Below are 18947 nucleotides of genomic sequence, written 5' to 3'. Positions count from 1 at the left end.
GCGTCCACCAGCTCCTCGTTTAAGCAAAAGGTACGCTACAACGTATTACATCGGCGTTAAACCACATTAACCATATTAACCATAACCTATACTCGACCTAGTTCCATTGCTAAATGCTACGTTCCAGGCAGGTTTTTGAGCACGTAAAGAAAGACTTCAAACCACAACTTACGACTTTGTAGCATTCCTGGTCATTCATGCCAAACTACCTACAGTAGATGTAAACATACCAGCATGGCGGATTAGTCACGGGTTTGACTGCCGTTCCAGTGTACTTTCACGAGTATAAGGTTGGAAAAACACGAGTTACAGGTTGCCTGGATTTATTTTTTCCAACAAATAAAACCAAACGCTAAACACCATCCAATACACCCTTGAACTCAATAGAGTCAGTGGCTCAGTTGATAAAGCGTTGGGCTTTAATCAAGAAGACTGAGTTCAATTCCCATACTTGCTAACGTTAAATTGTTGTGATTATCAAACAAAGTGTTCAAAACAACATTTCTTCAACCCGGTATCAAGACAAGACGTGAAATAATCACGTTGGTCCACTTTTGAAAACGCGTAGATGTCACGGTTTAAACCCCCTCAAACGTGAAACTTACACTTAAACTGAAACTTACCATCACAACCTATTGGTTTTCATTAAACCGAGAAAAATGGAATTTTGTTTTATTGACGATCACTGAGAAATGGTCTATTATTTAAAATGCAAAAAACATTTATTATTTTCAAGGTGAAAAGGATTAGTTTGTCTGGATCCACGCCGAAGAAAACGTCTAAATGTCACATTTTTAATGAAGCAGCCTAAATAGTCCACTTTGGAAAATGTGTAGATGTCACGGTTTAACCCCCTCAAACGTGAAACTTACATGTTTGCGTTAAAACGCTCCAGTGGAGAGATGTCCAGATGTTTATTCGCCTCTGCCATAACGACCTATCGGTTTTCATTAAACTGAGAAAAATGAAATTTTGTTTTAGCCTATTTACGATCACTTAGAAATGTTCTATTATTTAAAATGCAAAAAAATAAATAAATAAATAAATAAATAAATATTTTCAAGGTGAAAAGGATTCATTTGCCTGGATCCACGCCGAAGGAAACGTCTAAATGTCACGTTTTTAATGAAGCAGCCTGAGTAAAATGTCTATTTTTCCGGCGTCCACAGCTCCTCGTTTAAGCAAAAGGTACGCTAAAACAACGTATTACATCGACGTTAAACCACATTGACCGTGTTAGCCGTAACCTTTTAAATACTCGACCTAGTTCCGTTGCTTAGCAACGGGAAGAAACTCCTGTAACTTCAGTGCCCAATCCGTATCACGAAAAGACGAAAAGACGTGAAATAATCATGTTGGTCCACTTTGGAAAACGTGTAGATGTCACGGTTTAGTTTAAACTCAAAACCATAAATAGGGCTATGCTGGCCTCTTGTGTCAAATTATATTACTATATTTATTTTTCCAACAAATAAAACCAAACGCAATAAAACACCATCCAATACACCCTTGAACTCAACAAATTCAGTGGCTCAGTTGATAAAGCATTGGGCATTAATCAAGAAGATCTGAGTACAATTCCCATATTTGCTAACGTTAAATTGTTGTGATTATATCAAACAAAGTGTCCAAAACAACATTTCTTCAACCCGGTATCACGACAAGACGTGAAATAATCACGTTGGTCCACTTTTGAAAACGTGTAGATGTCACGGTTTAAACCCCCTCAAACGTGAAACTTACACTTAAACTGAAACTTACCATCACGACCTATTGGTTTTCATTAAACCGAGAAAAATGGAATTTTGTTTTATTGACGATCACTGAGAAATGGTCTATTATTTAAAATGTAAAAAACATTTATTATCATTTTCAAGGTGAAAAGGATTAATTTGTCTGGATCCACGCCGAAGAAAACGTCTAAATGTCACATTTTTAATGAAGCAGCCTAAATAGTCCACTTTGGAAAATGTGTAGATGTCACGGTTTAACCCCCTCAAACGTGAAACTTACACGTTTGCGTTAAGCATGACCCAAAACATAATACCAAAACAAACTAGTAGCTCAAGAAGACACACATTAAGGTAATGGAGTGGCCTAGCCACTCTGACCTTAATGCTGTAGATAATCTGTGGAGGGAGCAGAAAATTTGAGTTGCTATGTGAAACCAAGAAACTTTAAGGATTTAGAGAGTATCTGTAAAGAGGAGTGGACCAAAACCTGGTGACCAACTACAAGAAACGTCTTACCTCTGTGCTTGCCAACAAAGGTTTCTCCACAAGTACTAACGCATGTTTGCATGGGGATTCATTACTTTTTTCACTCACAGAAATGCAAATCAATTAACAACCTTTATATAATCTGTTTTTTTTTCCGGATTTTTTGTTGATATTCTGTCTCTATCCGTTAAAATAAACCTACCATAAAAATTATAGACCCTTCTTTTTTTTTTTTTTTTGTAAATAGGCAAACATACAAAATTAGCAGGGGATCAAATAATTATTTCCCCCACTGTATATACAGCAATTATAGTGAAAATTTCTCAACATTTAATGACATGAAAACTTCAAATAAAAGTGTCCAATAACAACACCAATAACAACCGCAAACACAATACTAAAAGTACATCCCAGTGTCACTTGTTTATGCAAACTAATTGAATGAAAACTCCTTAGGAAATCCTCTCTACTTCTTGAACAGTCATTTTCATTCCATTTCTATTCATATCTATATTAACATACACACATCATGAAGGGGCCAAAGGAAAGCTAAGCTCTCTGCAGCTACTCACACATTAAAGCCACAAGATATTACAGACATTCTGTTTAGTATGTATGGCCTGGCCATTTCAAAGTCATCTCAAAGTGTCCAACAACACGTGTCCAGCAAACTTCGAAAACATCAAAACGTCTCCGAGAGGACAAAGACATATTAATTTTGTATTCCCTATCTAACACTTATCTGACCAGGGGCTTCTGAACAGCCCCGCAGAGTGGCATTTATTTTATGTCGGCCTCTGATAGGTGTTGTCATGCCGGCACGATTATCGGTCATGCGTCATTGAGCACCATGATTGAATCAGCGAGGAAAATATCAGAAGTAAACTAAACAGACACCCGTTCATGTTCGCTATCATTGCATTATACAAGGACAAGCAGACAGGGTGATGTCACTGTGCCGTTTCCCTCCCATCAGAGCGAACAGGGCTAATGTCATTGAGATAACAGGATATGCACGGCTTTTGTCTGAAAGATAAGGCTAGAATTTGTTTAATGGAATAGTTCACCTAAAAATTGGGATTGTTAATATAATGTAATCAGTGTTGTGCCTGAACGCATTCATATTTTGGGCGAACGTGAACTGAATTACTGCCTGATGAACGTTACTGTGAACGCGTTCATTCTGGTGTCTGTGAACTAACGCTCTTCTCAGTTTAACTTCGTACAATAGGGTGCCAGATTTCTATAGAGCCTTCCAGGGGAAAACCCGGCTAAAACACACGTAAACAGGCCTTAATAAAAAACACCCAATCTGGCAACACCAGCCAGCAGTGTCGCGCTACGGCCGCCGTCGACAAAGCAGCGAGCGAGGAGGCGTTGTATGATCATTTAAACAGATTTTATGACGAGGTCGGTGAGAATGGGAAAAATCGTACTTTTCTGTGCAAACTGCCCGTCGATAAAATAATTGTTGTCTGTGGTTGTATTTGTATATGGGCTGTGGCAATAATAATAAAAAAAGCGAGCTCGCAACATATGGAAAAAAAGAACTATAAATGAACTAGTTCATTTTTTGAAGTATGAACTATGAACTGAACTAGTTCATTTTAAAATGTGTGAACTGAACTTTGAACTAGTTCATGTAGAAAGTGAACTTTTCCAACACTGAATGTAATAATTAAACTGAAAGATCTCAAAAAAGACTGGATCCTACAGCTTCTTACAACCCTGTGTGCTGAAAATATCTTCCCAAACTCACCGTTAACCACCAGGATGATGTCCCGGAAGTCAATCTCTCCCCTGGCCTCGACTCTGGCCTCGCAGCGATACACTCCTTCATCTGCTTTAGTTACTCTCTGGACTTGCAGATTGTTGTTTTGTAAGAGTTGAAACTCTGTAAAAGAAAATATTTGATGGTGTTAATGACAGGCAAATTTTGCCTTCAAAGGAGCTATTGCTGGCAGAAATGACATTTACATAAAACTCAACATTAACTTTCAATCATTCAAATGTTCAGAGACAATAGCAATTATCTTAAAACAATATAGTTGTTAGTCGGTATGGCAGCTGACTTACTCTCACTATCTTCAAGGATCTCCACGTTGTTGTAAAACCAGGAGACCACAGGCACGGGTGAGCTGGTGACATCACAGACCACTTCAGCCACATCGTTCTGTCGAAACTCCTGGGGAGACCTCACGTCTCTGAACGTCAGCTTCTCTGTGGAGCAGGGAGGAGAAAGATTACGTAAAAGGCTAAATAGGGTAGGCTACAACGGAGCAAGGCGTGCAGGGTGAAAGGCACCTTTGGTTTTTACTTTCCTCTAAAGGGTCACTTCACCCATTTGCATTAAGCTTTGTATCTTTAGAAACCCAGTCATATTTTTGAATGGTCATGGTTTATTCCCTTATTTTCCCCTGAGATGGGAGAAATAAGGATTTAAGTGTTTTACTTCCTGCTTATTATGACGTAAAAATCGTCATTTTGCGTCACGATAAGCAGGAAGTCATATTTCATTAAAATCTGTAGAACTTCAAACATTAGCTCATTATTATTCCAGGGTGTGGGACCCACTCACCCAACAGGCCTATTACAGATCAGTGGGTGGGACTTCACTTGCAGAAACTGAAATCAATATCCACCATCTTGTTTGGAGGCTAAGCTAACAAGTGCTGTGGAGATAGTAAGTTATGACAATGACGCTCCCCGTTTTATGCTTTCGCTTCTCCGTGAGAGACGCGAGACCGGCGCGCGCCTCACAGGTGTCTTCCATTATCACTCACACCACCGGCCTCGCGCGGTGCGCCATCCTCTTACATCCCTCGCCCTCGATCGTCCTGCTCGCCACAGCCAACTAGACATTTTGTGTAAAATAAATTTTATTTTCTGTCTTTTCTCGGTCAAGAGGGCACCAAATTAAAAAAAAAATATTTTACATTTCGACTACATATATGATCCACTTTCAATAAAGATTGATGTTGCAATGGGTGAAATGCTCCTTAAACCACTAGATGGCACAACAAATTGATTCTGTGCTAATTCTATTATTTCTGAAAGATCATGTGACACTGAAGACTGTGATGGATGAAAATTCAGCTTTTCTTGTAAAATATATTACAAGAGAAACCAGTTAATTTAAAATTGTAATATTTCACATTATTACCGTTTTTACTGTATTTTTGATCAGCCTTGGAGAGATTAAAGGTGCTGTAGGACATCTTGGAAAATGATAACTTTAGCCTGATAGCACTAAAAGCGTACTCCCTGCAAATTGGCGTTCGAAACCACGCATCCTGAAAGCATGAACGTGCACAGACAAGACCAGAGACAACCTTACTGCAATACCAATATCATGTGTCATCGGTGAGAAAACTTGAGTGCAGCAGGCGCGATGACTACACAAACTTACTCCCGGTCATGTTGGAAGCTGGGCACTATTTTCAGGCGCTGCGTCATAACATTACGCCTGCTGCACTCATGGTACGACAGTTTCCTAATTATTACGCAGGAATGTCTTAGTGCACGATGTAACTATAGAAGAGTCAAGTTTTAAATGGAAAAAATATCGAAAAATATCGATTTCTTTTTTTTTTTTTTTTTTTTTTTTTGGGAGAAATGCCAATGGTCTTGTGCGCTTCAATGATGTATGCTAAGCTATGCTAAAAGTGGTACCGCCAGAACCGGAGATCGGCTGAATGGATTCAAAAAAGGTACTCAACAGTTTAACTCTGGGGGAGTTGTAAAATGAGCCTATTTCCAAAAAGAGTGGTATATTCTTTTACGTTTTTTTAAGGGTTTTGAAAGTAGTCTCTTAATGTTTCCAAACTTTTGGCCGTTAGTGTACATTATTTTTTTTTATATATATTTTATATTAACATTTTAATGACAGTATATTTATTGATAAAAAAATAATTATTTTATTTATTTAAATTTGTATCAATACTTTGAGCCTTTTTCCCCATGCTGGTGAGTCTTTTACCCCGTTTGTGAGCCACCTCATATTTTATATGATTTTTAAACAAAATAAATACATTTTATGATTTATTTTCAGACAAAATCTGCTGCTCCATCAATGTTCACTAAAACATATATATTTATTTTCTGCATTCACACGCTATGGGAGTTTAGTGAAAAGCACATTTTTTAAAGGCCTTTAGCCCCATTGTATGTACTATCGTTCAGATGTTTGGGGTCAGTGAGATTTCTTTATTTGAAAGAAATTCATTATTCCATTCAGCTAGGATGAATTAAATAAAGGGTTGGTAAGACTTCTTTCAAAAACAATTAAAAACTATAATGTATATTCAATGCTACATGACTGTTCGGTCCAAAAACCAAGGTTGCTGCAGTGTTTTTTTAAACAAGGTCCCTCCTAAGGGCACTGATCATGACATCTGATCAAGAACACATTTGAGTGCATGAGCATTAAAAAGAAATCCTTAGCAGAAACAATATACAAACCAACCAACTGCCAAACTGTATCCACTAGATTGTGGGATAATATTAAATGCAGCGAAATAAATATCTTTGTCAGATAAAGACGATTCCTACTAGACAGGATGTTACAGAAACACTGGATTTGAAGCCATCCTTTCTCAGGATACTGCATAAAACAGTTGGATACCCCCAACTGAACTATCATAAACCAAAGACATAACAATAACTCCACTCAAACTCTTTCAAAAGCACATCCTATATAATCTTAGTACTTCAAATGAATCACATCCCAGTGCTGCTACACTTTTATACCTACTTATTTAACGGTCAATTTTGTATTTACTTGTGGTATTGTCTTTTTACTGTCCATATTTAGTGTTGTCTCCTATTAGTCATCATGTTTGTCTACTGAATGCGTCACTGTTGTTCCCTGAAGGAAATGTGCTAGGTTTTATCCATTGCCATGTGATGTGCTAAAAATGACAATAAAGTTGACTTTGATCATGTGATAAGGCAGCATTTTCAGGCTTAGAACACATCTGTATCTGTCTGAGCCACGGCTAAGTTGTTAGTGTGCATGCTCTGATATGGTGTCTAGTGCTTATGTACTGTAGAAAATGCAAATTCTATTCTACCTTGTGTACCCTCTAAACTGTGCAACTCTTTAATGAAATATAAAACACAAATAAACTTGTCCATTAAGCTGGATACTGCTAATTGTTCAGGATGGGGTTGTATGTTGGGTGGAAGTTGTAGAGATTTGATTTTTATCACTTGAAACCCGACGTATGTAGATGAAAGAAACAACACGAAGGCTTTGGAATCCTAGTTCAGACCCCCAGTGAGAAAACCAAAGAAAAATCAAATGAAAACAAGGGACGTGTCAACATCTACGTCTGCTTGTCACAAATCAGGTGTGCTTTTACATAGTCTCTGATTATTCACAATTCACAGAAACATTCTGTCACATTCTGTTTGTGTGGGAAGCTGGTGTAAACAGCTGCTCCAGCGCAGTATAAGGAAATGTGTCTTCAGAGGGCTGCGAGATGCTGCACACCCTCATCAGCACAGCAGCTCTGCGTATTGATCTGTGAGTCATGTCTGTTTACACACGGCTCCCACTGCTCCAAATTCAACTTCTAATGGAACAGGCCAAATGCCATCCATGCCTGGTACAAAGACAACCACAGAGAAGCAAGCTTGTGAAATATCTCTTGAAAGTTTTGCAACATCCACTAATTATACACACAGAGGATTAAAATATCATTCCTGAACATTAAAAAGAAAGAGAATTTCTGGTGAACATTTCATGTAGATTTGTTTTACCCCTGTGTTTCATGCCTTTGAAGTCGGCCCCTTTAAAAGAAAGATTTCCTCACTCTTGCACCTTTCTCTTTTTTTCCCCACTTTCTGTGCTTGGGATCTCTCGCTTTCACACTCGTTCTTTATTACCTCTTCCCCATTAATTTCAAGAGTTTAACAAAGGAACAACTGAGGCAGTTAATAAGTTGTTAAAGCATAAACCATTATTTTATATTTTTTATGAGCTAATTAAACAATAATAAGTTTGTTAATAACAGTCACCATGAATGAACTCACTTTATAAAACCTACTAATGTAGAGGCTACAGTATATCAACTACACTGTAAAAATGAATATGCTTTATCTAATAAAAAAAAAATGTGGCAACAGATTACAAGCAATATTATTAATTAAATTTAACAAATTAGAATTGAGTAATAATGAATCAAATTAATTCCTTAAAAGTTAACCATTTAAAATGAGTAAAACTTACACACACACAAAAAAAAAACATATTAAATCACCATTATGGTGATCAGTGTTTGTTTGTTTTAATGTTTGTTTTAAAATGACGGTTTTCTCCTTCAGTGATTCAGCTTGTTAACATCATGTGTCTTCAATGTTGGGAATATAAAATAAAGAGTTCTTAATTAATCTTTGAAGTCTGTCTGTTAGTGAGATATGTTTGTTAATTTTTTTGGTGTAAACTTTACTCATTTTAAATGGTTAACTTTTAAGGAATAATTTGATTAATTATTACTCAATTCTAATTTTTAATATTTATTAATAATATTGCTTGTAATCTGTTGCCACAAGTTTATTGATTAGATAAAGGGTTTTAATTTTTACAGTGTATGAACGAATAAAATAGTAGTTTGCAAATGATTCATAAGTACTTCATTACTCTACTTATTATCAAATGCTACTGCTATTTGTCCTGGAAAATAAGACATACTAGGAAATCACTTTTTAGTAAACTCAGTGGCTTTTTAGGAATAAAATTCAAAACTTCAGAATTTTCATTTTGAAGTGAACTATTTAAGAGCTCAGCTCACTAGGAGAATATTACATATAGACTTCACACTCTAAAAAAATGCTGGGTTGTTTTAACCCAAGTTTGGGTAAAATATGGACAAACCCAGCCATTGGGTTAAAAATGTAATTTAAAAATGTAACCCAATGGCTGGGTTTGTCCATATTTTACCCAAACTTGGGTTAAAACAACCCAGCATTTTTAGAGTGCACAAGTCTTGAAATATAGTCCTATGTTAATAGTCATGATACTTTTTTGGCACTTTTGGTAATTTTTTTATTAACTTGAAAGCTATTCATAATTTACAATTTAATAAAAAATACAGCAACTGGAACATTCTATTAAATTTCTCCTGTTTGTTCCATAATAAAGTTGTGAACTACTGCTTTAAATGCACCACTTTAAGGAGCATACAATTTGGTTGTGACCACAACACAACTATTCTCTCTTTATTATAGTGAAGTCATCCCCTTATCCCTGTCGCTTTCCCCTTATCACTAATGCTGGTTTTCTCCCTGTCTTGTGGCGGCAGCTGTCTCGTTGTTGGGGGAATTACATTTAGCTTTACATCAACAGATTTGTCAAACATCTTCGGATGGAACACGTCCATTTTCCCTGCATTGTGAGGCTCTCTCTTTGAAAGCTTTTGGATGTCCTATTCAGAGGGAAATCAAAACAGCTATTTCAATGGCAGCTTTTCCAATGGTGGAAGGTTTTTTTGTGCTAACACACATAATGTCCTTTGCCATGTAATGGATTCCCAAATAGTTGTGCCAAGATGTTGTTCCATTGTAATCTGCATCAATATACAGTACTCTTGAATTGCTTTTACAGCTGGGACACACTTCCTTTTAATATGCTGAATAAATCTCAATGTAAATGTATGATCATTCGAGGTACAAGTTTGCATCAAATCTAATTTCCAAAGAGAACAAATGAGGACACATGGAGGGTAACAATCTTTTTTTCTTCTTGAGATGCATAATATATATATATATATATATAGAGAGAGAGAGAGAGAGAGAGAGAGAGAGAGAGAGAGAGAGAGAGAGAGAGAGAGAGAGAGAGAGAGAGAGAGAGAGAGATTGTGCATTAGATGCCATTTCAACACACACACATCCAATGACAATAGGTGAATGGGGACAGCATCCCCACTGCTCAGAGACCACAGGCGTGCCATGAAGCCTCGAATCCCCTGGGTGGATTCTGTACCGAGTGCCATGAGCAGGTGGGAGGAAAAGCTGCTTGCTTTTCATGCTGAAGAGCCCCACAGTGTTGAATCACAGGCGATTTAGAATCCAAATTCTCTAATTGGTTCTGTCTCCAAACACAAGCAATATACAATAAACACTTTAGGATTAATGTTTAACAATTTGTTGTTCTATGTCTAACTGAGCTGTGGTGCTCAAGTGATGCAAGTTCAGTTCTGGCTCATGACATTTCCTGATCCTCACTCTTCAGCATAGTACAGAAAATACTGTTCAAGTTTGGGGTCAGTAATATATATATATATATATGAAGAGTTCAGATGCAAAAGCCTCTAAATGACATTTGAAATTTTCTTCTTTAATTTTATTTAAGTGAAATTACTGAACTTAAATATACAAGTTTGATAAAAATCATCATTAAAGAAGAAAAATTCAAATGGCATTTAAAGGTTTTTGCATCTGAACTCTTCATATATATATATATATATATATATATATATATATATATATATATATATATATATATATATATATATGTATATTTAATGTTAAAAATAATTAATTTTAATGTTACTTCTTTTTATTTTATTTTTTTTACAGTAACATTGTATGTACTGTATTCAAGTTTTTTAACAAGGAAAAGTTGTGGTTAAAAGGCCTAATGTAATTGCATAATCTTGTAAACTTTTTAGTGTTTATAAAAAAACAACAACAACTTTACAACTAAAAACAGAGGAATTCATTATTCAAAGGGCATTTTGTGTTGCTACATTATGGGATATGTTTGTTATTTTACTCCCAGTCCCCATTAACATCTGATCCAATTTCAAACGCCTCTACATACAGTATGCAAAGTTATAAAACCATGACGGTAATAAAAAGTGTGTATTAGCAGAAATATTTGTGTGTAGTGTGTTTGATACTTACGATATATCTCCAGCACCACTGTGGCCTCCTCTGTATGTCCCTGTACATCGCTGGCCTGGCACCGATAGATTCCAGCGTCTTCTATTTTGGCATTGTAGAGGGTGAGTCTGGAACGGATACCCTCATTGTGCAGTGCCACCCGCTGAGACGGGACCATCCGCTCCCCCTGTGGGTTATACCAGTCCAGATTCACAGGCTCCCCGATCACTACAAACACACACACGGTTACGGTCATATTGCGGTACAGAATAGTGTAAATGAGTACTTGACAATATTGCGCAGCATTTGATAGAGCATAGGACTGCACAATTGCCGTATTGGAAAAAACTGACATGCAATATTTCGTTTTTTTCCCCAGCGATATTTATTGCTATATGAAAAGATACAGAAATGTTCAATGATTCATTCTAGAGTGAGTAGGTGGATTTTGGGAGTGCATCTGCATAAAAAAATACAATATATAAACTAAAAAAAAAAAAAAAAACAGAAATGTGTCAGATTTCAAAATCCTTGATTTTTTGATAGTAACGTAGTGTAGCTAAATACTTTTCCAGCTTGACTGTAGTTTAACTACTTTAACTTACGAGTAGCTTGTAGCTTGTCAAACTACAGTTTCAGAGGAGCTTCCCCAACACTGCGCACTATTTATTATATTTTTTGACATACCATGTAGCCCAAATATAGTATGTTCATACCCAAAAGGAAAGAACTGGACATGTTTCACTGCCATTCCATTTGGTGCTGCTAGTGGTGCAGAACTTCCCCTTTAATGATATCTCTTAAGCCGCTGGTACTGGCATGCACAATCTCTTTGTCTCTCAAACACACACACACACACACACACACACACACACACACTGATAAACAAAACCTGTCATGCGCTTTGCCCTGCAGAGAATGGCTGGCCGGACCCACATTTGGTACCAAGGTACTTGGCGCTGTAAATCCTGCTTTGCTGGAAGGTCATAAAAAGCATCAGCATGGTGCAGCACTTCTCCGTTCAAAGCATCAATCAACTGCACAACAGGGGCCTTCGGCTGCACAACGGGGGAGCGTGAGACTGCGGCTCCAGGCAGACAGGCCGGCCGAGGATGCAACCGGCCCTGTGATACAGCTCTGCCAGGGGACAGACGCTGAGAGCGGGCAGGGGGTTATCAGCGAAGGAGTAGAGGATGATCTGTGGGACGTGAGGGGTTCAAGGAGAGGACATGGCAGTATAATCTCAGTCCATTCAGCAGATACTGGACCACGGAGGAGTTGCTGAAGGGGTTAGGATGAGATTTTAGGGGTTGAAGGGCTCAGGGACAAAGCTTAGAGTACTTTACTGGTCACATAAAATTGTTTTTGCTTGTGAATAGTTGCTTAGTTTTAATATATGGCATGGTGTATTGGTTAAAGATGTAGGCGGGCAATCAAAAGCTTGAAGGTTCAAGCTTGGCAAGGAGGGGATTCATGAGATATTAACACTGTGCCCTTGAGCTAGACACTTGTTCCAGTAGAGTACTGTCAGTCACTGTTAGGACCGCACGATTTTGCATAAAAAAATTTATTAAAACTATTTTTTTTAATGGAAAAATGTGGGTGTTCATATGGTAATCTCTTTACAAGACTCAATACAAACCTATTTCAGCAAGTAGAAAATTAATAATAATAATAATAATCATGCCACATGCGTCACAGTATACACACACCTAAAGGATTATTAGGAACACCATACTAATAATGTGTTTGACCCCCTTTCACATTCTGAACTGCCTTAATTGAACTAACTCATCGTCATGTTTAGGAAACCAATTTGAAATGATTCAAGCTTTGTGACATTATCCTGCTGGAAGTAGCCATCAGATGGGTACATGGTGGCCATAAAGGGATGGACATGGTCAAAAACAATGCTCAGGTAGGCCATGGCATTTAAACGATGCCCAAATACTAAGGGGCCTAAAGTGAGCCAAGAAAACATCCCCCACACCATTACACCACCACCACCAGCATGCACAGTGGTAACAAGGCAGTATGGATCCATGTTTTCAGTCTATTTACACCAAATTCTGACTCTACCATCTGAATGTCTCAACAGAAATTGAGACTCAGACCAGGAAACATTTTTCCAGTCTTCAACTGTCCAATTTTGGTGAGCTCGTTTGTAGCCTCTTTTTTCCTATTTTTAGTGGAGATGAGTGGTAGCCGGTGGGGTTTTCTGCTGTTCTAGGCCATTCTGCCTCAAGGTTGTGTGTGTTGTGGCTTCACAAATGGTTTGCTCGGTTGTAACGAGTGGTTATTTCAGTCAGAGTTGCTCTTCTATCAGCTTGAATCAGTCGGCCCATTCTCCTCTGACCTCTAGCATCAACAAGGCATTTTCTTCCACAGGACTGCCGCATACTGGATGTTTTTCCTGTTCACACCGTTCTTTGTAAACCATAGAAATGGTTTTGTGTGAAAATCCCAGTAACAGAGCAGATTGTGAAATACACAGACCGGCCCGTATGGCACCAACAACCATGCCACGCTCAAAATTGCTTAAATAACCTTTCTTTCCCATTCTGACATTCAGTTTGGAGTTCAGGAGATTGTCTTGACCAGGACCACACCCCTAAATGCATTGAAGCAACTGCCATGTGATTGGTTGATTAAATAATTGCATTAATGATACATTGAACAGGTGTTCCTAATAATCCTTTAGGTGAGTGTAGGTCACATTGCCACTGTGACTTTTTCTTGCATGCAATCACAAGTTTACATCTCACAATTCTGACTTTTCTTCCTTCAGAATTCCACAATATAAACTTGCAATTGCAAGTCATAAAGTCAAAATGTGTGATATAAACTCAATTCTGACATTTTTCCTTGGAATTGCGAGTTAAAAAAACAAAACAAAAAAAAGTCCAAATTGCGAGATGACACTGCCTTTGTGATATGATCCCAAGACGTCATATAACTGACATCTTGGGACGTCATTTGACCATACATCAACATCCGCCTTTTTAGGGTACCCTTAAACGTCAGTTAGATGAAGTTATCGGATCCTAAACCTACCCCGTCACTTAACCGACGTTAAAGGTAAAGTGTCAGCTGTATGACGGCCCGGTATCGTCATGTAACCGACGTTTAAGGGTACCCTAAAAAGGCGGATGTTGACGTATGGTCAAAATACGTCCCAAGATGTCAGTTATATGACTTCTTGTGATGAGACTGTGTTAGATATGACTATCACATTAAAGCATTTGACATGATCAATTTTATTTTATTCCGTCGCTGTACATAAATCTAATCCACTAAATGACCACATACTGAGCTTATGATCCATTTTAGACATCAAAGACACTGCATACTGTGACCTGTTTATGCTTTCTATTTCAGTATGCGCTGAACATGTCTAGCTCTTTGCTAAAAATAGTCTTTTAATCATCCCTCAACGGTTATCCACCATTATGTGCAACATTCGCTTTTCTGGAGCAAATTAATTCCATAAAATGCAGCACAGAAATTAAAAAGTTTATCTGTCCTGCTGTAGCCAAAAAAAAAAAAAAAAAAGAACTTTATAAATACATCAAAGCAACATCCCTGCATATCCCAAAGCTATTTTGGAAGGCAAGCATGCTGGTTTGCCTAGTTGAGCTGAAGGTCTGCAGGGCCTGTGTGTGCACCCTCCATAATATCTCCAGACACATACCAGGTGTGCTAATCACTCGCAATCTGGATGGAGTCCAGCAGGGGTCAGCATGCATCACCTTGTTTAAAGGATTCTGTCAGGTAGTGCCTGGAGCTCCCGCAGCAAAGTCCTGCAACCTGACTAGAGCAGCTCAGCCATGTGGAACAGAAAAACAACACCCAGCATCACCACAAAACATAATCTACCCCTGTGCACATGGATATCAATACTCATGCCCAAGCACAACCTTACCTGCAGTCTGCAAGAAGAGACAGGCTTAGGATCTGAGGTTTACAGGCAGCAATCTACTGGTCTTGAATGATAAGTAAGTAACTTTAAGCAAGGGAATTGTGCTGATTTTTAGTGTTTAGACTACAAACTCTTTTAAAGGCAAGGACCCCAAACATGAGATTACCATCTCATTCATTAAGGTGTTTATATATATATATATATATATATATATATATATATATATACACTATGTATAATCATTTTGTAAATATATAAATACACACACATGCATGTACATTTATATATAATATAAATTATACATAAATCTATATGCAGTATACACATGAAAATATTTCTTAAATATATACAATGTGTATTAATGTATACAATAAATGTGACTGTTCCAGTGTATTCTGCAGTAAACAAGTCGGTATCACAGCCCACTTGCCTGCACACAAACGCTGTTTTTACGGCAACCCGCTATGCCCGCTACGCCGCGCCCACATTCACCCACAGACATGTTAAGCCCCATGGGGCTCGCCCTGCTTGCTCTCACAGCAAACTGCTATAATGAAAGCCAATGCAACCAAGCTGTCCACTCAGACAGACAGTCTTGTTCAGTGTTGTGAATGTGCCCGCTACACCGTGCCCACATTCACTCACAGACATGTTAAGCCTCTAGCTCTCACTGCAAATTGCTCTAATGAAAGCAAGCACGGCCAAGCTGCCCCCGCCGTCACCGGCGTGCCCCCCGCCTCACTCACTGTAAACACGTGCCCATGTTGCAGCACATCAAAGCTCTCGTGTCGTCACTATGTCACGACCAGAGCACAAAACCCATTCTACCCCAAACATGCCATTCACGCAAACATGTGGGCACAGCTTCCCGGGGTTTCGAATTGGGTACTGAACATTATAAAAAGAGGCTATTCCCTACAGTTCGCTCTGCGCCCTCGTCGCTGCACGGCGTGCGTCGAATTCAAGGTAAAAACAGAGGTAGCACACTTACTTCGAGCCAAAATAGCAACTTTAATGAGCAAAGGGGCAATAGAGCTTTTATCTCAAGCTTTGAGCGAAAGGGGCCTTTACAGCAGATATTTTCTGGTATCAAAAAAAGACGGGGGTCTCAGACCGGTGTTTGATGTTTTAAGCCCCCAACAGCGCCTTCCAGGCAGCGAGGGGATAGGTAGGTTTGGGGATGAGGTTAGGGTTAAACACCATCGAGCGTCTCAGACCCATTCTAGATCTAGAACAACTGAACAAAGCGCTTGTGAAACTCCAGTTCAGAATGCTTACAACCAGGAAAATCCTTGCGCAGATTGGCCAAGGGGACTGGTTTATGCCAATAGATCTGAAGGACGCTTATTTCCAGATACAAATAGCGTCATGTCACAGGCGATTTTTGAGAGTCGCTTTCGAGGGCCAGGCATATCAATACAGAGTCCTACCATTCGGCATTTACGATGTGCATGGACGCAGCGCTCGCACCCCTGGAACTCCAGGGCATGCGAGATTTGAACTACTTGGACAATTGGCTGATTCTAGCTCAATCTCATTCAGAGCTCATAGAACACAAGACCGTGTTACTCGAACACCTCGAGAAACTGGGTCTCACAGTCAATTGGGCGAAAAGCTCGCTGGTCCCAGTCAGAAAATAATTTTCCTGGACACAGAGCTGAACTCGCTGTCTTTGACAGCGTGTCTGTTGCCAGAGCGCAGGCTAAACTTTCAGCGCTTCACGAAATCCTTCCACTGCGGTGCTTAGTTCCGGTCAAGAGATTTCAGAGAATGCTGGGCTTGATTGCCTCAGCATCATCAGTACTTCACCTGGGCCTGCTTTGCATGCGCCCACTGCAGTTTTGGCTCAAAGCGCGAGTACCACCTCGAGCTTGGGCTTCCGGTCTGCTTCGCCTCAGGGTCAATCTGAAATGTGTCACAGCCCTGAAACCTTGGAGAGCGACCGACTGGTACCAGTCTGATGTAAACCTGGGGACTTCCTCGAGTGTGCAGGTGGTGTCCACGGATGCCTCCACCTCGGGATGGGGAGTGCTGCACGAGGGCAAACCGTTCTCCGGCTAACACAGTCTCATCCCAAGAAGCCATATAACTGACGTCTTGGGACGTCTTTTGACCATACGTCAACATCCGCCTTTTTAGGCTACCCTTAAACGTCGGTTACATGACGATCCCGGGCCGTCATATAACTGACGCTTTACCTTTAAATTTTAGGGGTTTAGGGGTAGGTTTAGGTCTGGGATAGGGTTAGGATCCGATAACGTCATCTAACCGACGTTTAAGGGTACCATAAAAAGGCGGATGTTGACGTATGGTCAAAAGACTACGCTGCTCCGGCCAATGGTCAGAACAAGAAACAGAACAAGAAAAGCCTTCATATAAACTGTCTGGAAATGTTGGCAGTCGACAACATGCTAAGGCTCCTCTGTCCCCGAATAAGAGACCAAAACGTCTTAGTCCGCTCGGACAACATGTCAGCTGTATCCTACATAAATCGCCAGGGCGGCGTCCAGTCTCGAAAACTTTTCAGATTGATGGAATGCATCCTGGTTTTGGCTCAGCACAGTCTGCACTCACTGAGAGCAGCACACATGCCTGGCTCCCAGAATTTGGGGCCAGGCAGACTGTCCAGAAACAAATTACCAGCAGGAGAGTGGTCTCTGCACCATGGTGCTAGAAGCCCTGAAAGGAGCCCCATTCGAGCCGATCCAGATGTCGGATATGAAACATTTGTCTTTCAAAACAATGTTTCTCATTGCTCTTGTGTTAGTAAAATGCATAGGGGATCTACAAGCACTCTCAGTGAGCGTTACGTGTCTGGAATTGGGACCTAATGACTCAAACGTCATACTCAAACCAAGACATGGATACGTGCCTAAATCCCTCAATACACAATTCAGGGCCCAGGTTATCTCCCTATCTGCCCTACCGGTTCATAATGAGGAGGAAAGCATAGGCCTCCTTTGCCCAGTTAGGGTGTTAAAGGCCTACGTATCTCGCTCGTCTGCTTTTAGACAGACTAAACAGCTTTTTGCTTTGTTCAGTGGTCGCGCTAAGGGCCTAGCCGCTTCGACACAGACCCTATCCAGATGGAAAGTTGATACCATAGCACTGGCATACACTACAAAGGGACTTGAGTGCCCTTTAGGTGTTAGAGCACAGGCCACCAGAGGCATGGCCTCATCGTGGGCATGGTCTAGTGGGATTTCTTTACAAGATATCTGTATTGCGACAGGCTGGGCCTCCCCGTCTACATTTATAAAGTTTTATAACCTAGAAGTTCCCGCCTTACACGTCAAATTGCTGTCGGTTGCGATCCCCGTAGTGTCGGCGCAGAGTACTGCACTCGCTTGAGCACCGCTCAACGGGCTGTGAGTTTTTTCCCGAGGGAAAATAATACCAATACTGTCATTCAGTACTGGCTAGTATTTTTCTCTTCACCGTGACTGTGTGTGACACTGTTATAATGAATAGCCTTCTTGTGGCAAAACTATTGGAGAATGATGCTGCAAGCCTCTCTTCTCGGACTCTTATGCACTATATGCACCCCAGGCACGTGCCCCTTGGGACTTTGGTGTTGGATCCCTACATGTACGGCATTTTGCCTAGTATTTCCCTAGAGTAAGATATTACGCAGTACGAGAGAACCTCTTGTAAGAGAACGTACTCAGTTACTAATGTAACCTCGGTTCTCTATAGAAGAGGGAACGAGTACTCCATATTTTGCCGTACCTGCTACACGTTCTGGTTCGCTTCGGCGAACAAAAACAGTCATATCAGCCCATTGAGCTATATTTATAGGGCAAGGCCACACCTGCTTCGGAGGGAGTGTGACGCAATGGGTGCGAAGCGCCCCCATTGGACAGTCACCAAAGGGCTGCTCTCGATAAGCTGCTGCAGTTGCCGCAGGACAGCCAATAGGGACG

At 39.8% G+C, this 18947-nt stretch overlaps 1 protein-coding gene across 4 annotated transcripts in view; it reads right to left on the bottom strand.

The window, feature by feature from the left end:
- The window catches only part of ncam2b (neural cell adhesion molecule 2b), a 266054-nt gene that overhangs the window by 65653 nt on the left and 181454 nt on the right, over positions 1 to 18947 (bottom strand). For all 4 annotated transcript variants that reach the window (XM_039687851.2, XM_039687849.2, XM_039687850.2 and 1 more), the window contains exons 3-5: positions 11127 to 11333; positions 4296 to 4439; positions 3979 to 4113 (exon numbers count right to left, since the gene is read on the bottom strand). In XM_039687851.2, coding sequence (XP_039543785.1) covers positions 3979 to 4113; positions 4296 to 4439; positions 11127 to 11333 — 486 coding nt within the window. The remainder of the gene's footprint in view (positions 1 to 3978; positions 4114 to 4295; positions 4440 to 11126; positions 11334 to 18947) is intronic.

This window comes from Pimephales promelas, chromosome 7 (genome assembly GCF_988280905.1).
Source record: "Pimephales promelas chromosome 7, fPimPro1.hap1.1, whole genome shotgun sequence".
Lineage (NCBI taxonomy): Eukaryota > Metazoa > Chordata > Actinopteri > Cypriniformes > Leuciscidae > Pimephales > Pimephales promelas.
This window is presented reverse-complemented; position numbering and strand designations above follow the sequence as displayed.